The sequence below is a fragment of the Osmerus eperlanus genome, chromosome 3 (genome assembly GCF_963692335.1).
Source record: "Osmerus eperlanus chromosome 3, fOsmEpe2.1, whole genome shotgun sequence".
Taxonomy (NCBI): Eukaryota; Metazoa; Chordata; class Actinopteri; order Osmeriformes; family Osmeridae; genus Osmerus; species Osmerus eperlanus.
The window spans coordinates 7391398-7413038 of record NC_085020.1 but is presented as its reverse complement, the minus strand read 5'-3'; the positions used below and the strand labels follow the sequence as shown (position 1 = coordinate 7413038).

Here is a 21641-nt window from a genome sequence, read left to right as displayed (position 1 = left end):
AAACAGAGTTGTAAAATTCCGAGGGCCATGTGTCTTGTATAATCCAAGCACTGACAAAATTCACTTCAGACTCTGTGATGCTATAGCAGTCGGGTGTGTCTGACTGTGACAAACAGCCCTGTAGATCATATCCATCACAGACATAAAAATGAATACCTCTGAAGTGTCCGTGTACACACAGCCATGATTCTCTTCTGCTGTGGAAAAACCTAGATTTATACTGACATGTGACGGCATCAGCACCAGAAACCTGTGTTTGAGTGCTGAGAGAAATGCTTACAAAGGCAATAAAATGTAGGAGCTGTGTGGACAGGAGGAGGAGGAGGGAGCTGAACATGAACATACCTAGCTCTCTCTCTTTCCTCCAAGCCCTCTCTGTCCCTTCCAGTCCTCTCTTTCTTTCTTGTTATTTATTGAAAAGGGGATATCAGAGATGATCTATCTGATCCTCATGATTGTGTATAATTTCAGCATTTCACTATCATGGACAATTTGGTCTACTTTGGTCCTTTTGTTTGCCTTCAATACAAAATACACTCGACTGAAGGGTTATACATTTGCACTGTAACAGATAACAAGAGGTGCTCAGCGTAGGCTAGACATGAGCTACGCTATTTATTACCAACTATATTTCTAGCTCAACACAAGCTTAATTGCTTCCTCTCAATTATTTATGGACCCCAATCAGGTTTGGGCTGTTATCCGTTCAGCCAATGGCTCGCCAGCCCCATTGAACCTAACCAGTATGTGATGGAAATCATTGTTTTCTGCCACCTCCATGAAAGTGCTGCACAAGCTAAATGCGGTCTCTCCTTTGTGAGTCTGTGCAACCCAGTAGGGAGGTAGTGTTATTGAATCATTAATACAGCATCTCTACATTGTGGAGGGGGAGGTTCACTGCAAGGCAACACGCCTTGTCAGCTTGATACCAAATCTAAAATCTCTACAGAGCAGAGTTAAATTAGACCAGTTGTTACACAAATGTCAAACAACGCCCGTTTCAAGTCCACAGATGGCAGTGCATTTTAGCTATTTCATACTTGTCTGTAGACAAACTGTCATACAGTACTAAGTGTTGAGACTGTATGGCAGTGTTAGTTTAGTTTAGTGCTGGCAGCTGCACTAACCTTCATTCTGGCATCCGATCAGCTCTTAGTGGCTCTACATTATTATCAGCCCTTATCTCAGACCACTGAGTGGCTGGCTCACAGGAAGTGAAACTATGACCAGCAAGTGACCAGTTTGGAGAGACACATCGAACACACTCCAAACCTACATTATTTTTAGAAGTGATTTCATTTTCATGTGTTGGTTATAGGGAGTTTAATTAATGGTTGCATTGATGGTGATCAGGTAGGGAGTTTTACCGCACCTTAAAATGTATCACAACATGATCAAAGGGCATCCAAAACCCTATTAGATTATAATATTGTGTACTTATTGTAGATATCGTCCATCTAAATACCAGAGCATTTCCTTCCAGTTTGCTCAGGAAGATGCTAGCCTGTTTGTCTTTGAGACAGTGATGTAGTGATGTCATCTGTTGTGGTGCCTGGAGAGCGAGTAGCCAGGACAGGAAACATGATGGCATTTTTCATTTGAAGGGAGACAGGAGCCAGGCTGTGGTTGGCTGGAGAGTGTACAAGCACTGCAACTTGACTCTGAGAATGCCTCACACACTGTGACGTGCAGTTTGATGGATGAATCAGACCATCTCTGCCAACTCAGCAGAACTGTTGTTTACGATAGTAACAAACCTATTTTGGTGAGAAAAAAACAACAACATATTCTTACATTTCACTTACCATTTACACAACGCCCGTCATTTTGGAAATCAGGCGAGATCTTTCCCATGGCAGTGTGACGCACAGAGATACTTGACCATTTAACAGAAACAACGTTGAACTCAATATCTTGCCACTGACTGGATCAGATTGGTCATGGGGGCAGGGGGATTTGGGGTGCAGCTGTGAGGGTCGCTTGAGTGCTACTAGGCGTCTGGGGCGATAAGACCCGAGTGTGGTGTGATGGACACTAGCCTGGGCCCCTGACGCACTCAGATAACGGACACACTAGTGACCCAGTCAGTGTGGTAGTGGGAACATGGATTGCGGAGTTGGTTGAAGTGTGTCTGTGTGTCTGTGTGTGTGCTTGTGTCGTGGGATGCAGGTTTGTGATAGTAGTAGATAGTGGTGGCCTTGTGTCCATTGTTGTCACTTAAGGATTTTTTTTCAGTAAGTGTTGCATGCCTTAGACCCACCCCCACTCCTGGCTGTGCAGAGAAGTTAATGATATCACATGTTTTGCTCTAAATTTAGTTTCACTGCTATTTGTTTTGAGGTAAATATCCTGACAAACGATAGAATACTTGTGTTTTTGAGCTAAAGGCCAGGTATGAGATTAAAGGGCTGAAGGTTAAAATCCAGACGGATTTCTTAACAATACTGTAACACATCTTAGCTGCAGGATGATAAAGGACCATTTTGTATTGTACTTGTATTACTTTAATATTGTCCACTATAAAGGGACATATGCCACTATTTACAGTGCTGTGATCACACAAATGCTTGTAAAGGTATTGTAGTCTCATTGTAGAGAAGTTGAAGACCTATCACACCAGAGGAAGTAGTGATGCAGAGGAGCTGTTCCTCTGTGAAAGTGGGTCTGGATTCTAACTGGATGAAAAGGCATTGCAAAGGGAAATGCTACTCCATGAATATAAATGGTTGTATCGGGCAGAATGTAAAGCAATATATCATGCCTTGGTCCTCTTGTCATGCAGCCCTTTGTAAGCATGTTTCTCTGCTCCCGCGAGCCTATGCACCATGTACACGTGTGTGTGAATGGAGTTGTCCATGACATGTGCACGTTGATGTGTTCACGTGTGGCTCTTTGTGCTCAGGTGAAGCCTAATGCTAATTTCTCCGGGAAATAAAACAGCATCAACCACCGTCATATCTCCATGCCATTTCCTTGAAGTTACATTTGCAAATACTGCCGTGCATGTTCGATTGAATGGCCCCCGGCCCTCTGTTAATGGCATGTTGTGCAGAAAGGACTAGTTGGCAGCACCCTTGGGGCGACTGTGCCATCATCTGTTGGGTAAACATTTGTGCTGAGGCTCCATGTTCCTCAAGCCTGCCTTCCTTAGTAGGGCTGAGTCTGCAGTACTGGGAGTGCAGACCAGCTGGCTGTGATACTGCTAATGTGCTTCATACAGGAGTGATACCATACACTCAGTGTCTGACAGAGCAGTAAGGAAACACTGTTGTGTGCAAACCTCTACTTACATGCTAAGAAAAACCAGGTCTGCCAAGTACAGGCTGTGTAAATGAACGATGACAATTAATTAAACGCTGTTCATTCATCAATCATTTCCGACTATTATATAAAAAATGCGGTTGGTGGTCCTATTATCTTATAAAATAATTTTGGATAGTCAATAAATGTAAGGAATGTACAAGTCAGCTTGAGCTTTTGAATCCCTTTCTTGTCTTTGTGTGGTTTTCAGTGTGATGGCAGTGCTGTGGCAAAGCGTGCCATGTGTGTAGTCACCGGTGATACATATGTCTCCATGGTCTTCACGCTTCAACAGCTGAGAGCTAGGGAGAGGCATGTGGGGTCTCGAGTCATCCCTTGGCCAGAGAGAGAATGAGAGAGAGATAGAGAGAGGTAGAGAGAAAGAAAGGAAAAGGGAGAGGGAAAGGGAAGTGTAGAATTGGGAGGGATAGACAGAAAGAAAAGAGGGTAGGTTTGGACATAGAGGTGATCGTATTGTCACCAAGTTCAGAACATGTACCTTCAATCAAATGGACAAATGCATGTTCATTCATGTTCATTCAAATGGACAAATACCTCATACAATCTCAGCATTTGCTTTGCATTCACAATATTTCACGACTTGTTTTCACTTTTCCATATGTTGCTCATATATATGTAAATGTATTTATGAAGTGCCTGTAATTCTTTGTTGATTAAGCAAAATGCACAAGGGTGAGTGTATTCACTTCATTGTTTGGAGACATGAAGACCCTGAATCAATCGGTAGGCAGAATCCCAAAGAAGATGTGTAGAGAGAGAAAGAAAGAGGTGGACAGAAAGAGACGAAGAGAGCGGAGTAAAGAAAGTGAGTGAGGGAGGGAGAGAGAGAGTGCAGGTTGTAGTCATAGGGATGATGTATCAGACAGAATATTGACGTCAGCAGGAGTAGAGATGGGGGCTTTCATCCCTCAGTCCTTGTGTAACTGCTGAACAGGTCAGGTCAGAGGGTACAGGTGGTGGAGGAGTCTCTGACATCAAAACAAGGCGACTGAGACGGGAATTCATTGAAAGCTGAACTGTCGCTTATACTCTACATGTTCAGATGTTTAACGTACGGATTTGTCCTCTATCTGTAATGTCCACCTGTCTGGGTCTGTTCCATTTATTTGCAGAGTGAAATATTTCATGCAGAGAGCACTGCTGAACTCATTGAAATGTGGTTTGGGAAAAGCAAAGCTCAGAAACGGTCTAATAGTTCAAAGCAGTTGAGAATGTATTTGGAACCTGTTCTTCTTTTCTCCATATCCTGTCAGGAGTAACAGACATCAGGAAGTAGACTTATCCACCTTGCCAGGCACCACCTAGACAGCTATTGGTTGGTGGCATCAGAAGGTTAGCCGCTGCATGCTGAGGATGTGATGAGATCGTCACTGCTAATGTCTCTCAGCACCTTCGTCAGGGGGCTCGAAATAGAGTCCCTCCCCCCCAGCCCCCCACCTCCCCCACCCCCCACTACCCGGATTCCACCCCCTCACTGCAGCCTCAGTTTGCTGCTGCCGCTGGCATCTGGGCATCCGGGCATTACTGAGCTGTGGTGGCGGTGGTGCCTCTCCGAATCTCTCCGAATCTCTGAAATTCTGGAGAATCTTTTGTCCATACTTCCATCCTTACGTCCATCTGTCTCATTCTATCTCTCTGTGTCTTGTATTTTTTCTCTCACAGATTACTTTGTTATCTCTGTCTCTCTTTCTGTGTCTGTGTGGCTTTCTCTGTCTCTCACTCTCTCTCTCTGTCTCTCTGTCTCTCTGTCTCTTTCTCTCCCTTTTTCTCTGTGAGTGGGTGTTGTACTGGTTCTGTTTCCCAGCAGCCACTGACTCGTGGCTAATAAGGGATAGTGTTGGGGGCTTGGTTGCTCGAGGGTAGGGGGGCAGTTCCTCTGATAGTAATGCCATGAGACTGGCTCTGCCTGAAGGTGCCAGTGGAGCACACAAAGACCAGTACACACTTTCTGGGGGGCCTTGGACACAATAATGCCTTGGTTTCCACTGTAATGTAATAGCGGATGCCTCAATTACAATCTAATTCCTACAGTATGAGCCTGTTTAAAGTGAGCCCCGGAGATAGTCGTAATTTCCCTTGGATTATTCATATTTTCCCCATTTTCATTTTTCGAGAACAGTAGTGTGATTAATATATCTGGAAGCTTCTAAGACAAAATAGCGAATCTGCTAAATGGAGGTCTGCAATCCTATTATTATAGGTTCAAGAGCCGCAAGGTTAATCAGGCCTTTTGCGCTTTGTGTGGAACCTTTTGATTTCAGGTTCAAAGCTTTACTCTCAGGTCCTCTCTCTTGAAAACAGTGCTCTGTTTAATATGAGATGAGATCCTTTTGCTAACACTGTGCTAAGGCCAACACTTGGTCTTAGATGTGTTGCTGTGTGGTGAAGAGTCCTTCTCCTACTTGCCCGTGGAGCCCAATACACCTGCCTAGGGCTCTTCGTCTCTGCTCCTCTCATCATGTTGCATTGACCCAGCCTCTGTTTAGTCACACTCTGCAGTCTAAATGTGTGTGTGTGCTTGTGTGTGAGTTAATGCGCTTTCCAATTTGATCACTTCAACTAGATTTCCCTTTTCGGCATGCTACAAAAAAGCCTCTCTGTATTTGGGAGCCCTGTCGCCACGGCGGCTTGTCAGCTTTAATCACACTCTCTTTGATCTTGTCGGGAGAGGTGGACAGCCATCTTTGCGCCTCCACGCCCCCGCCACACACCTGGACCCCCACCACAACTCGCTCGCTCACTCACGCATGCACGCACACATGCACTCACTCGTTCACTTTCTCACTCACATACTCATTCTCTCACAGACTCACGCAACTCCTAACTTGCCTACTCCCTCACTCACTCACGCACTATTTTTTGTTCTCGACCTACCTACTGTAAGCATAGGCCTTGTGGTCCTAATGGGAGTTCTACCATTTCTAAGGACTGTTGGGTGTTGGGTGTTATAGGCCTACGTGTTACAGTATTCTGTAAATTGTACCTTGTGTCTAATGTTTCCCCTCGCCTGGTGACTAACAGCCTGTGCTCCTGCAGGGTTCAGCTGATTCCTACACTAGCCGACCATCTGACTCAGATGTGTCTCTGGAGGAGGAGCGGGAAAGCGGGCGGCAGGAGAAGGAGCAGCAGGCGGCGGTGCAGCTGGAGAGGGCTAAGGTGAGCTCCAACACTGTGCCTTGCATCTGCTGCAGCTTGGCCCTGGGAGGGTCAAACACATCGTACTCCGACATCTCGCGCCGTGCACCCACATTCTTACCCATTTCTAACAACGAATACCTTAACTGGCCCCTGAAGTCATTATGCCCCTATTCAGCGTCGCTCACGATTAGGCTTTACATCATACATCCGTTACTTCGACACGTGGCGTAGTTCAACATGTCTTGTGCCTCCCATGCTGTGCTTGCCCAGGCCAAGGCAGTGGCCTTCGCTGTGAAGACGAACGTCAGCTACTGTGGAGCCCTGGATGAGGACGTCCCTGTGGCTGGGACAGCCATCTCCTTTGATGCCAAGGACTTCCTGCACATCAAAGAGGTACCGAGCGCTGCGCTCTTCCAACAACAAACGACACGCTGCTTTCAAGCGATTCGTTTGTGTGTGTGTGGGGGGGGGGGGGATTTCAACTGTCTCCGAGTGTGGTTTAACTTTTTGTACGCACATTTGGTTTTTACCTTTGTACTTTTGTACTTTTGAAAATATTGTACTTCACTTTGTTTTGATACCTAATGTGTCAATTGTTCAGGTACGGTATCTATCTTTTCGGTCTTGTTTGCTTCCAGAAGTACAGCAATGACTGGTGGATTGGTCGCCTGGTGAAGGAGGGCTGTGACACCGGCTTCATCCCCAGCCCTCTCAAGCTGGAGAACATCCGTCTTCAGCAGGAGCAGAAGCGAGGACGTTTCCACGGGTACGTGGAAGGCATGGGGGCAGAGGCACAATGGAGGGGGTAAGGCAGAAAGTGTGTGTGTGTGGGGGGGGGGATCGAACCGAGACTGTGGAGTCTGTCTCATCATTGATCGACAGCTTTTTGTTAGCATTTGTTAGTAAGCTCTGCATTAACTCTGTGCTGCATACTTCAAAAGACAATGGGTCCGGATTGGCCTCATGTTGGTGAGGATTTGACCAGTTGTGGTAAAAGTGGGTATGACGTCTTCTCGAATACATCGAAACTAACCTCTCCAAGAACACCGCTCATGAGTTAAACAAGCATCGCCACAGCATATTTATTGCAGCCCTTTGTAATCACTGGTCAATCTATGCCGCTAACAAGAAGCAACCTGCACTTCTTATGTCAATCATGTTTCATTGTTGGGTAAATATATCCTGATTAACATGAATGCAGTGCTCTTTGTGACCTCTCCTATCAGCAGGCTGGGGTGTGATTGATGAGATTGTATGTGCTCCACATTCACACTGCTCTTTGTTATGGTTTTGTGCCTCCGCAGTAAGTCCAGTGGGAATTCCTCCTCCAGTCTAGGAGACATGGTCTCAGGCTCATTCAAACCCAACCCCACCTCTGCAGGTGAGCCCTGGCACTGCGCCAGCCTGTAGATCAAGACAACTTATTTGTGAATCATCTGATTGAAGTTGGAATCATCTACTTGAAGAACAGAATTCAGAGGGTGAATTTCCCTCTCTGGGCCATTTCCCAGACATGCATTAAGCATAATCTCTTACGATTAAACACCCTAAAGGAAGCTCTGCTTTTGGAGGTTCGTCCATTCAGGATGATGTTTGATATCTGTGCAGGGAACTGTCCAAAAAGATGTCTGTAAATCCAAATAGTGTGATGAGATAGTTTGTCTGGTGTGAATAATTCTGTCCTCATTTCATTTTTTTTTTAAATCTTTGTGTATCATAAATGGCATCTATCGAAAAAAACTCAGGTCTTTCAATGGCTAACCCTGCAAAGGAAGGTTTGGAATAGATACAAATAAATCAAGTATTTTTAACCACTAGTGTTAATATAATGTATAGGCCTACTGTACATACATTTTATTTGATACTTCATTTATTTGTGGATATATGTCTCCCCTTAAAAGGTTGTGTTTTGTAAATACCTTGTTCAGTAGCATGATTGTAGCTCACTTTTAGTCACTACATCATTTGTTAAGCCATAAAACCGTAATCAATAACAAGGTCTTGTGTGCATATAATGTGGTGTCAGCGGAGTCTAATAAGGTTAGCAACCCTATCAATTTCCAAGTTGATAGCAGAATTCCTTTTGACTCATACAGGTCAAGACACACGTCACAATGCATATGTGCAGCTTTATAATAGGATGCATTTTCTTTGTTTAAAATATATTGATTGGATCTTTTTTCTTTTTTTCAGGAAAACAAAAGCAGAAAGTGGTGAGTGTGTCTGTTCATTACTTTGATTTATACACTGATGTCAACTTACCATACTTTTCATTCAGTCTAGATGAACAATTTATTTAGAAAGAGGCTGGCAAGTCTGCCTTCATATACAGATTTACATTTGTAACTAAATTATATCTATTTTTTACAGATGCATTGAGTCACTTTGATACCATATACTCTTATGGGGGCAGTTAAACTGTTTGAGAGACCCAAACACTAATGGCTAAATTGTAAAAAAGCTCACCTATAACCATGATGTATGTGCTATTTTATAGTTAAACTCTTTTTAGATCAGGTTTTGTCTAAACAACATGGCAGAATCGCAAGTTTAAAGCAGCAGACTGAATTCCTGCAGCTTGATAGCAGTGGATATACTGTACATGTATATACAATGTGTGCATGTGTGTGTACGTGCGTGTGTTGGTGTGTGTGCGTGCGTGTATGTGTGTGGTTGAATATGTGTTTGTGTGTGTGTCCTTTCCAGGCAGAGAACATCCCTCCCTATGACGTGGTGCCCTCCATGAGACCAGTGGTCCTAGTAGGACCGTCCCTGAAGGGATATGAGGTAGGTCACTGCCCCCATCTCAAACCCTGTGACTCCTTTAAGGTCTCCTTCAAGACCTAATGGAAGGAAGTGTCATACAATCTCCTCACTTGTTTCTTTGGGGTTATTTTTGGGTGATGATTTTGATGTAAAATCTCATTTTAGAGCAACTGTGACTTTTGATGGTATGCCATGCCCTAAAGGGACAACTACGGGATTCTCCAGTTGAATCAGTACTGACAATATTCTCATGGTAGTTGGCTGAAGGGAAATAGGTAAAGATGAAGATACCTTGAACACAAACCCGTTTTTGCAGAGAACCAACTCCCGTTACATCATTTAAGGCGTGTGCCTAACAGCAGCACTGCATAACCCAGCCAGCCAGCGCTAACTAGTGATGGGGTGTATTGTCAGCTGAGCAGGGCAGGAATGGGGTAAAGTGGGGGAGCCAGAGTCATCACAGAATCCTCATCTCCTCTCTGTGTTGCTGTGGTAACAACCTTCTGGGTAAAACACGTCAGTATCGAAAGTGGAGCATGGTTTGAAATTAGAAACTGAAAATACATTGCAGTAGCTATACATTACATGGTCACATAACATGTTCATATGATCTGTCCGTTTGAAAAAGCCATTTTGTTGTTGGAATTGGAAAAGTTTGCTCTATGATTTTAATCAATGGATTTGTAAGTAGTTGCTAGTACCGTTGTTGTCTTTTACAATGTTCTATGGAAAAAAATTTGAAGAACCAAAATATGTTTTACATCTAGTGCTAGTTCTCATGGTAACAAAGATAGGTCTATCTTTGTGTGTGACAGTGTAAAATCTGGAGAAACAAATTGTTTTTTGGAAGAAACAGACAAAATATTTTGACTGAATAATGATGCAGAGGAAGGCCTGCAATATGTACACATATTTAATACCTGTTAAGGTCAAGATAATGTTGATGGAATTTCACTGTATCTTGTATCTTTGGTGTGAAATTGCAGCCTAAGTTTCTTCTCAGTAGCCGTGCTATGTTTGGTGGAAAATGGCCCATGACATGACTACTGTGTACAGGGTTCTGCTGTCACTCAATGTTACAGTCAAGAGAGGCAAGTGCATGCAACAGCATCAGGCAGATACACTCATAGAACAAAATTACTCGAACAAAATTCCTTCATGAGAGTTGACTTCTATTGTTCTCGTCAGTTCGAAATCATTTTCTACTTTTCAAGTTTTATTTATTTTCGACCAAAGTTTCATCGGGGACTCTCTGCGAATGATAGCCTCAATTCATCACCTTTGCGCTGGTCTTTATGACACCTGTCATTGTAGGCCTAATAATCTTGTTAAATGTAACCCTTAATCCTGGAGTGAAGTGGAGAGGAACCATTAGCTCTGCGAAGTGTGTTATTCATCCTGGTAGGACTCTGAAAACAGAATGGGGCCCTTCTTAATTGTGGAAGGGAAACAAGAAATAATTGGGGACAGTGATGGCTGGGGCAAGTAGGGACAGGCGATTGCTAGGTAGCTTGTGTTTTTTTTCAATGCTTTATGTCTTACTCCTAGCATTGATACCATCTTTACCAAATCATGCTGCAGTTGTTCTTTTTCTGCCTGTTTCTTATATTTTATCTCTTATCTGATCTCGTATTTCTCTGCCTCTCCCCTCTCCCCACCGGTTCTACCTGGGCTATATATGCAGGTGACTGACATGATGCAGAAAGCACTATTTGACTTCCTGAAGCACAGGTTTGATGGCAGGTGAGGAGCTGGGAGTTCACTCTCTTTAGATTATGCATATACCTTGTGTAAACTCTGCAGTTTTATATCCTTGTATACAATCTCACCATACAACCAGAAGGCTCACAGCTCATAGAAGAATTCCACAGTTAGCACAGGCTTTATATAAAACATAATGTTAACTAAATTGACCGTTCCAAATAAAGTTTCTCAACTTATGTTTATCCATGTCAGGATATCCATCACAAGGGTGACAGCAGACATATCTCTGGCTAAGAGGTCAGTCCTAAACAACCCCAGCAAGAGGGCCATCATAGAGAGGTCCAACACCAGGTCCAGTCTAGGTAAAACAAGGATGGCTTTGTTTCGTCAATGAAATGCTCAACATACATACTCATCTTTCATATCTGTCTTTTATGAAAAGAATGGACAGCGTTTGTCATTCCTTTCCAACAGCGGAGGTACAGAGTGAGATTGAGAGGATCTTTGAGTTGGCCAGGTCCTTGCAGCTGGTGGTGTTGGATGCTGACACAATCAACCACCCAGCTCAGTTGATAAAGACCTCATTAGCCCCCATCATTGTCCATGTTAAAGTGTCCTCCCCTAAGGTAACTCACCGGCTAAACTTGTTCTCTGAGGTTGTACTGTTTTCTGATTTGCCTTGAGTCAAGGTTGCTGCCCTCTTCTGGTTAAAACTTTACATTTGTTTTATTAGTGGCCTGTGGAATGTAGTTCAAAATCTAAAACAGCAAAAGGCCATATTTTGTACTGTATTGTAATAATTTAAATAGAGGGAAGAGTACCTCTTGTTTTGCATAACATTGAATTGTTTACATCAAATTAATTATAATGTTTTTTTAAATAGTATTATAAGCTCTTTATGGAAAACAGAAACATATCATTTTTTATAGATTTTGTAGGATAGTGGTGAAATAACCTCTGGTCTGTTCACATTCTTCAGGTCCTGCAGCGGCTGATTAAATCAAGGGGGAAATCCCAGAGTAAACACTTGAACGTGCAGCTTGTAGCAGCAGACAAGCTAGCACAGTGCCCCCCCGTAAGCATTTTATGAACCCTTACAAATGACACACTGTCTTCCTAACCACTATACAAGTGACAGAAAGTCACAAGTATTCAAACATTTTGAACTTTACTCAACTTACCTGTTTTCTGCCGTTTCCTACAATCTACATCCTACTCATCGCTCCTATCTCCTTTCTTATCCTGTGTGAAGCTACAATATCTAATCTCTCCTGTCTCTCCCGATCAGGAGATGTTTGATATCATCTTGGATGAGAACCAGCTGGAGGATGCATGCGAGCACCTGGCAGAGTACCTTGAGGCCTATTGGCGTGCCACCCACACCTCCCTCAGCACACCCCTCAACCCTCTGTTGGGACGTAACCTGGGCTCCACTGCCCTCTCCCCGTACCCCACTGCCATATCTGGTCTACAGGTAAACCAACCTACACATTGAGACTATTGTGGGTGTTACAAACATCTCTGTCATTACTACCGTGTGTGCAATATTATCACACTCCAAAGAGTAAAAACGATTTCATTCAAATAAATGAAATGGTGTATTAATACACAAGTATCCTCCTTTTACAGACTTCCCATCCACTGTGGTTATGCTTAACACAGCCTAATGTGCTCAAATGAAAACGTACTGTACGATCAGGGGACTGAGATCTATGTGTCAATCTATCCTCCCATGCACAGGGCCAAAAAAACAGGAACAGCAATCACACACAAGAAGACCACACGCCCATCGAAAGGCGCAGTCTGATGCCGTCAGATGAGAACTACCACAATGAGCGGACACGCAAGAGCTGCAACCGGCTATCCTCTGGGTCCATGCCAAGCCGAAACCACTACCCCCTAGAGGAGGAGGACTACCAAGACCCTTACCAGGACTCCTATAAACCTCACCGCAATAGGGGCTCCCCTGGGGGCTACAGTCAAGACTCCAGGCACAGGCTTTGAGTGGACACCATATAAAACCTCGTTGACCCCCGCCCCATTGTCTCCCCTCCTCTAAACAACATTGGGGCAACTATTTAGGCTCCAGTGCCAATTTTTTTTCTTCTAAAGTGTAGCACCTCACTTCCCTTTGGCACTGGTTCCTACCAACGGGGCATCTGGGAAATCCAATCTGGGAACATATCGTTTTTGTGGTTGTTGCAAAGGATCATTTTGTGTTGTAAAGATAATTGTTTAGGGGGGATGCCTGAACTGGGAAGTCCTGTGGCTAACTTCTGCACTGCCCCTCCCCTCCCTCCCCCACTCACCCAGTGCCAGCACCAAGTGTCCTGGGATCAGCACAGTAGAAACTCTTAGCACGTTGTATCCAGGAGCTGAAAACAGCAGAGGGCAATGCATCTTTAATAATCTAACTAAGTTGTTTGAAACTGTATTGGATGTGCGTGTTTCCAGTCCTGTGCATCCTGCTTTTCAGAACAAGTGAAGTTTCTGTTTGGCTAACATGTCCAGTGATTTTAGCTTATTTTTTTTGTGGGGGTGGGAGGGTCACAATTTTAAATACAGTCAATTAAACTTTTGAGTGATATTTGAGTCCCACATCAGGGCAAAACTTTATTTTTAAGTATAGAGAACAATATTAGTAGCAAGTATTTACCTTGGTCTCTTTTAGGAAAGTGAGATGATTTTTTACTATACATTTACAGTATCTCAAGTTATTGATTATCAAATAAATATGCTTCACTCCTAGTTTAACTACAGTACACACGTTCAACCTGAGCATTACATGTGGGGTAATTCATGCTGAATCTAATTGCCTAAAGAATTTCTGTATGTGAGTGGTCAGAGCAGAATAGTATTCCCAATAAGGGGTATTTTTGATTGTCAGAATATTGCTTCCAGTTATAAGCTGCCTCTGATAGGGAAAGGCTGGCTAACTCTATTGGAGCAGGGAACACAGGTCCTATTTCGCAAAATAGAAATGTCTATGTAGCTTTGGTTTAGGATGATCATGCCAGCATGTCTATTTTTCAATATACAATATGCCATGCAGTTATCCAGTGCTAAAATATGTCATGTATGTCTGTTAGGCTGGATCAGATAATAGAAAAATGGTTTGCTAGTGAGTGACATATGTTAAAGTCACTACGAAATAGAAATGAGTCAAGACAAAAGGGGTGGAAAGAAGCTTCAAATGTTGTTGAACTCACAGTTGGTTGCTGCACACGAATCAACTCAATTGTATTAATTATGAATCATGATTCCAAAATGCGGTGGGTGTTTGTTCCTGCCTGGAAGTCTTCCAATAGCTTTGCCGTTTAGTTCCTCTTCATGCATTTTGAAGCTTAGTTTATGTGAAAGTATTCAACAGTATTCTCTGATCACTTCTGCTTGTAAAGAAATATGTTGCAGATTAAATAGCTATCCCTATCACCGAGTAACAATTTTAAATAATCTAAAAATAGTTGATTTGGTTAATCTACATAATATAACATATGTTTACTGTACCTTTTGAATTGGCATGACATTTAATACAGACACTGCTTTCTACAAAAACTGTAGCCTACTTCTCCAGTTCAATATCAGCCAATAAGACAACATTTTATTTGTATTACACAGTGTAGATGGAACTTATTGTCCTTACTGTATGATACAGGTTAGCCATACTTATTTATAGCTTTTTCCACCTATGAACATAAATTATATGTATTTCTTAGTAGCTATGGAGCATTGTTTGGCTCCTGTTCCTATTCACATGTAGCATTTTCAGTGAATGTGACCACACTTCAGAGGTTGACTAACTATAACAAACTGTCAATTTAAAGCACCTGTTTCTCTTTGGACCGAACATGCCTTGGAATGTCTCCTAGAACTGTACTGTGTGTGATTTACAACTACCTGTAGTTGACATTTCATCAGGGTCAACCAGAGATCAGGGGAAATTGGATAACATGCTGGTTTAAAAAATCGTAATTTTTTATTGACCTTATTATCCTCTTTTGTTCTGTAAACTACAGCTACAGTATGAGACTAAGAACAAGGATTAGTTTTGTTTTTATGTTAGGATCTATTCATCAGTATTCCAAAATATGTTTCTTTTATTTGTAATTATAGATTAAAGAACACTGGAGAGCAAGTAATGATTTGATTTTCAAATCCTTTGAAAACTGCCTGTGAAAGACCAATGCATTGCATTAAAGTGATTTTGTTTGTACTGCCAATTTACAGTTGTATTGTAATAAATTTCCCTTCTGTTGGATGGATAGCAATTTATGAGTGTCCATTTTTTTCCATTAAAAGGGGATGCTCTTTATCGAGAAACAGATATGTTTCTAGACGTAATATCTTCATAGTAAGCCTACAAAACCCACAAAAGCCTTTGCATTTGCACTTTCACATCAGGTCAGAGAGAGAGAAAGAAAAAGAGAGGCAGAGAGAATCTTTTTTACAAATTGTGTTGTTATAATTCATCATTGTGGTGCAAAGGGTAAAGCCTCAAACTGAAACAAATGCTCGTTAATACCACCCTCTCTCTGGTTACAAGCAGAGCCATATAAACAGAATAAGTAAAGAAAAAAAAAGCCATGGAAAGAATGGCTCTGGAGAAGCTAAATTAATGGAGAAAGAAAATGCTGAAGAACGCATGCGTAACATTTGACGTTTCACACACAGTAGCGAACTGAGCCGACTGGGCCAGCTGCAGTAGTAGCGTTACTTGTCTATCCATCGTTTACCTACAGCTGGCTAGCTAGCTGCCGTTCTTAGGAATTAAACATTAGATTGTCACTGTACTCGTGTACTGTGAACTGAATAAATTGTCTATATATTCAACAATGGCAAAGCCTTGCAGACATTTTGACATTACCCGGCTTTTTGTTCCTGTTAGATGTCAGGGGTAACGTTAGCTAGCTAGCTAGTTAGCTTGGAACTTGCTAATGGTAACAGCATTGCCAGCCTATAGTTTGTAGGGCTAACGTTAGTAGTTTAGCAAAGATAACAAGCTTAATTTGCATCCTCTCCTCCCAGACATGGGGATAATATTTACTAAGTTGTGGAGGCTGTTTAACCATCAAGGTAAGTTTTCAAAAGATCTCCAGTTGTCGAGATAGTTTCATATTTATTTCATAAAACAAAAATAGCTTGTGCTAGCTAACTAGCATAATAGTATTAAACATATGAGATAGCATTTATTAAGTAACAAACATACCTAAGTAGCATTGCAAGGAAATGCTTTCTTATTTACTGTCTTTGTGATCTGAATAATTCCTTTTAGCTAACCAATTACAGCAACCATTGTGTAGCTGTAATAAACAAATCCCCCCTCTACCATTTATTGAGGACAAGTAGCTAGTTAGGTTCCAGTCTTTGGTTTAGTCCATTTTACATACATTTTAGTAGTGCTTGCTATCGCGCTGGTTATCTGGTAGTTGGTGCCAGTTTAGTTACAGAGTCCATGAGGACGTGGGTTTGTTTGTCTGACATTTTTACGTGGATCACATACAGCTACAGTAGCTAACCGTTGATTTCCTTGAGCACTCACTATTGTAGCTGCTTCTAGTTATTCTGGAGGGGTAGATGGACCATTAACTAATCCTCCTGTCTTATGGATGTATAGCTGTCAACCAGTCACTTAGATGTGCTGGTCTCTCTGAAATAGGTGAAATGTACTTTCTTTAATGCTGATGGGCCTAATAATCGTATTTGGTAATCAGATATGTGAACCACTTGTCATTTGAGACCAGCAGAGTGCTATGGAAAAACCACTGTCACAGTACCTTTTAGCAAGGTTTTATGTTTGGTTTCTCTAAGGCCACAGTGTGGTACTAAACGTTTGTTCTAAAACCAACAGTTTGGTTGTAGGGCAAACCAAACGTTTGCTCTTACACAAGCAATTAAATGGCAACCTCTTCATCTATATATATATATCAAGGATTGAGGAAGATGGAATTTGTAAATTACTAATTAAAGTGACTCATGTTAAATTATCCCAATCAGCAAACAGTAGCCATAAAACATTGCAGTATTGGCTTTATTCAGATATAGTGTAACACCCTACACATTTTGTTCTGTTTTTACAGATGTGCCTATACTTACATAGATTGTCGAAAACAGACGTAGCCAACATTTTATCAGCAAAACATTAAAACCACATGAAACTGTTTACTAGCAAGACTCTGACAGCCTGTGACTTACATTACCACTGCCATATCTGAGGTGCTTTATTTTTCGGTTCAGTGTGGCAAGACAACTGATTTGTCTGATAAGCATGTTTTTTTATATTTAAGCCTATCTGGTATTCATGTGGCTCGCATTTTGAAGACTGAAGAAAACTGTCTGCGGTTAGCCTACTACTAGGTCTTTAGCCTCCAGAACAATAGGCATTCATTCACAAGGTGGAGAATAAAAGGTTGTACAGGGTGCCACCAAAATACAGTGGTGTCACTCTCATAGTGGGTGTAGCCGGTGTAATAACAACATTCTAAGGGCACAGCCTATCATCTGAACAACCTTTGCATTTGCAACTGATGTGAGACGTGCACTTGACATCTTTGCTGACTCCACCGATTTTCAAGTGAGAGATGCATGCCATCTGCAATTCCTGCAGAACAAAAAGTGCCCTAAGTGTGGCTTTGTCTGTATTGGGTTGAGGCTGCTTAGGGCCTACTTGTTATGAAAGGAAGCTTGCCACCACACCTGTGTAGGGTTTAGTAATCTAGGCAGGCTACATCCTACTTGTGTACTGTACAGTTCAGGGTTTTTCTCTTCTGTTTTTGCTTGTCTACTGTGCAGTTCAGGGTCTGTTCACAGGATAATGATTAGCCTAGATGTTGGGATTTAGAAGACAGGGTTTACATTCATAGGACTTGTTTATGTTGGGTGCCTAAGCATTTTCTTTTCTTTGTCTCATGTTGTGCTACTGCCTAGATCTTGGTGATTGTGATTGTTGTTGATAGGTGGGCACATGGGGTTTCAGAAACACGGGGTTTCAGAAACAGCTGTGATAATGGAGCAGGATATGGAGGTTTGGATATGGAGGTCTGCATATCCTGGATCTTCAGGATATGCAGCCCTGAATCAACTTTGCCATGCAGGAACTTGTGGGACCTTAGACTAAACATGAATTATCTTGCTGAGTGTGTACAGACAGAAGCGTACACTTAATCTTTATTTCTGTCTCTTTTTCATAATCTTCACCTTCCCCCTCCTTTTTTATCTTTCTGTCTATGTTTCTCTTTCTTTCTTATTTCCTTATTTGTTCTCTGAATTTATTTGTGCCAAATAGTCTCATTGCAGCCTAAGCTTTTTCATTTCTGCAATTGTGGGTACAACTGGTTATGCTGTCTGGTAAGAGAGATTGTCTGACTAATAATTATTATCTAACCATAATCAACCTTTGAGAAGACTTTATTGAGTGACTATGTTTCTCTTTCGCTCCTTCAGTGATTAGCAGCCAGTTTTAGAGAGACAAACCATTTAAAACCAATTATTGAACCTCCGAAAACACACCCAGTGTCTGAAATGACTGTGTTCTATGTTTTGGCAGTGCACAAGCATCTCTGACTTCTGTCTTTAACTACTTGTCTTATTTGCATGGATTGTATGTCGATGTACAGGTGGCCCCTGCCATGCTCCCTGGAGCCAGGTGCGCTCGTATTTGTCTGAGTTCCTTCCTGCCTCCTGCAGCTCGTGCGGGGGGAGGCCCCAAACCCCGACTCTGGAGCTGCTCTGTCTCAGTCAGGCCCTGTGTGTCAGAGGGAGGGAAATGGGTGAAGATATGTGTGACATGTCCCCATTTGTCACAGGGAAATGTCACTGATCCAGTAGAGGAGGGTTGTTTCTTGTCATTTGATGGCGTGGAGGCCTGAGATCCTCAGAGCTGGGAACAATATCAGCTCTGTTTCTGGAAAAAGCCTCAGATTAGGTTATGTAGTCACCATGATGTGCAGCGTTCACCAACAGTATTAATGGTCTTATCTTCCAGGCCTGGACAGCTAAGTTTATGCAGTTTGTGTGAATGTTGGAAAACTTCAATCTTCAAACAACTTCAAACTATCTAAAAGCTTTCTCTCTTGATGTATTTCAGAGCACAAAGTTATCATTGTGGGCCTGGACAATGCAGGGAAGACCACCATTCTCTACCAGTTGTAAGTAGACGTTAGTCATTTTGATTGTGGAATAGTACATTTTGTAAGCTTATCGCTCTTGAAAAAAAAAAAAAAGAAGTGAAAGTAGGGCTAATGGACTTCCATCATGAACTCCTGCGTTCCAGTTTTGGAAACGATCTCAGCCTGTGATTGCTTTTTGCTCTACAGTTCTATGAACGAGGTGGTGCACACATCCCCCACAATAGGCAGCAATGTGGAGGAGATAGTTGTCAACAACACTCACTTCCTCATGTGGGACATAGGTGGACAGGAGTCGCTTCGGTCCTCCTGGAACACCTACTACACCAACACAGAGGTGTGTGTGTGCACGGGGATCCAGGGGGAGTGGTGGGGTAGTGCATGCGTTGTACTTTTGTAATTGTCCTTTTTTTTTGTCTCAACATAGTTTGTTATAGTGGTGGTGGACAGCACAGACCGAGAGAGGATCTCCGTCACCAAAGAGGAGCTGTACAGAATGCTTGCTCATGAAGTGAGTCCTCTTGTTCGTCTTATATTATTGCAAACGAGATTTAGGTTGCTGCTTTCTAGCACTCTGTCTTTCACTCTAGGACCTGAAGAAGGCTGGCCTGCTGGTATTTGCCAATAAACAGGATGTGAAAGGCTGCATGTCTGTAGCAGGGATCTCCCAGAGTCTACAGCTCACCTCAGTCAAAGACCACCAGTGGCACATCCAGGCCTGCTGTGCCCTCACAGGGGAGGGGTAAGGACACTTTAACGGCATATATGGCTAAATTTGAAAGAATGGTATGCCATGTTTATGTTAACAATGAAATGTCTGTCTAGTTTGTGCCAGGGCCTTGAGTGGATGATGTCACGACTTCGGGTGAGATGACCACTGACCTGAACCAATGAAGTGGTTTTTTGTTTCTACTCCTCCATGACGGACGGACTGACGGGGGGCACTTGTGTGGTTGGTTGATGGATGCCCTCTGACACTGACCTGGCAAGAAAAGACCTGCCAGAAAAACATTTTTTGGGGTGTTTTTATTTATTACACAACAATTCTTCAGACTTCTCTGAACTGTGAACAAAAACTTTTCAATTTCAGAACCTCAAAGACTGATGTGTATTTAATTTTTTGCACGGTTCTCTTATAAAGCTACATGAAAGTGGGCTGGGTCTGATTGGCTGGTGTGGGAAAATGAGGTCTTTAGTTGTGTGAGAAAGGGATCCTGCCCAGTGTGGCCTTGCAGTATTGCCGGACTGCTTGTGGTGGTGTTTAACATCACCCCTGTGTGTACAGCCCAGTATTTACAGTAACTTTGTGCCTGCCTCAGATTCCCCAAGCGATGGTTGAAAATAGAGTCAATGTAGGGGGAACACCCAACTCAGCCCATTATTATACAAAGTGAAATAAAGGGTTTTTATCTGTTTCTGGTGAATAAAATGTGTCATGAATGGATTATTCTTATGGATGACGCAGAAGTAAGTTACACACTAATTGCACACTTTCGCATAAATATAGTTACTCTCTAACTGTCTTACTCTCTACTCTCTAATCTAAACTTTATTGATTGTGCTTCTGAATGTGCATGGTTCTCCTACAGGCCTCTAGGGTGCAGTATGTTCTATGAGGACTCATGTTTGCTTCCAATTACAGAGTAGAGTATGGACAAGACGAGCGGGGAGGGAGTGGCGAGTAAAAGAGAAAAGAGGCTGGGTGGTAAGCATATCCCTCGCTCTGCGGAAGACAACGTTTCCCCCACAGCTCAGAGCAGTGACCCACTGCATGAAGTGGCCATATATGTTTTAGGAATATGAGTTAGCAATGTAGCACATTTTTTGTATGAAGATGAATGGATATACCTTTACATATACTTACGTACTCCTAACATCCCGGTATCCATGAACAAAAGAACTAAGACAGTCAAGTCAGTGTGTACAGTATTATGTATGCCAAATTGTTAATCCTCTGTCATTGGTCTGCCAGGTTATAAATTACAGTTGAAAACATGGCTGTAATATATATATATATATATATGAAGACACTAATCCGAAGACACTAATCCGAAGACACCATGCAGCAAGTCATAACAATGTTAAATGAGATGTATAATATTGGTAGAAGAGTAACCAGTAATCAATTGATTATAAAGACAACTTGTTCTCTATACAAGAGTGATTGTCAATTGTCTACATTGTTGAGTATTGTAGCAGTTGTGCTGTCAGCAAAGGTTAATGTCGTGGTTCTAAGCGTGTTAGATCTACAGCTATGGATGGAGGTAACTGCTTAAGTATAGAGTGTTCTAATTTATTTGACATGCTGCCAGTTTCTCCCTTCAGTCAAAAACTTCCTTATGTTTCTCTGTAAGTTATCAAACTATGAAATATACAACATGGTTATAATTCAGAGGTGATGCTTCTATTAAATCAAATGATTTAATACGCTTTGATGGGATAAACAAAATATGAGTTTATAGGGCTTACATTGTCATCCCATTATGTCAGCCATCTATTAAAGAGCAGGGACTTGGCTGCTGTGGAGTCCAGACATCTGGTTAGTAAACAACATCTATCTACAAACTAATGTCCTCATATGCCAGACAC

The 21641-nt window shown here is 42.3% G+C and overlaps 2 protein-coding genes across 2 annotated transcripts in view; both read left to right on the top strand.

Moving 5' to 3' along the window:
* cacnb4a (calcium channel, voltage-dependent, beta 4a subunit) overlaps nucleotides 1–13196 on the top strand; it is an 18983-nt gene extending 5787 nt beyond the window's left edge. The window contains exons 3-14 of the mRNA XM_062456937.1: nucleotides 6358–6477; nucleotides 6730–6852; nucleotides 7098–7225; nucleotides 7764–7840; nucleotides 8653–8672; nucleotides 9166–9246; nucleotides 10910–10968; nucleotides 11182–11291; nucleotides 11404–11555; nucleotides 11909–12004; nucleotides 12218–12403; nucleotides 12670–13196. Coding sequence (XP_062312921.1) covers nucleotides 6358–6477; nucleotides 6730–6852; nucleotides 7098–7225; nucleotides 7764–7840; nucleotides 8653–8672; nucleotides 9166–9246; nucleotides 10910–10968; nucleotides 11182–11291; nucleotides 11404–11555; nucleotides 11909–12004; nucleotides 12218–12403; nucleotides 12670–12933 — 1416 coding nt within the window. The 3' untranslated portion in view covers nucleotides 12934–13196. The remainder of the gene's footprint in view (nucleotides 1–6357; nucleotides 6478–6729; nucleotides 6853–7097; nucleotides 7226–7763; nucleotides 7841–8652; nucleotides 8673–9165; nucleotides 9247–10909; nucleotides 10969–11181; nucleotides 11292–11403; nucleotides 11556–11908; nucleotides 12005–12217; nucleotides 12404–12669) is intronic.
* Nucleotides 13197–15614: 2418 nt separating this feature from the next.
* arl5a (ADP-ribosylation factor-like 5A) lies at nucleotides 15615–20467 on the top strand. Its single transcript, XM_062456938.1, has 6 exons — nucleotides 15615–16002; nucleotides 19013–19073; nucleotides 19242–19389; nucleotides 19480–19563; nucleotides 19643–19794; nucleotides 19878–20467. The coding sequence occupies exons 1-6, from the start codon at nucleotides 15957–15959 to the stop codon at nucleotides 19924–19926; spliced, it is 540 nt and encodes a 179-aa protein (XP_062312922.1). The 5' UTR covers nucleotides 15615–15956; the 3' UTR covers nucleotides 19927–20467.
* Nucleotides 20468–21641: the final 1174 nt, after the last annotated feature.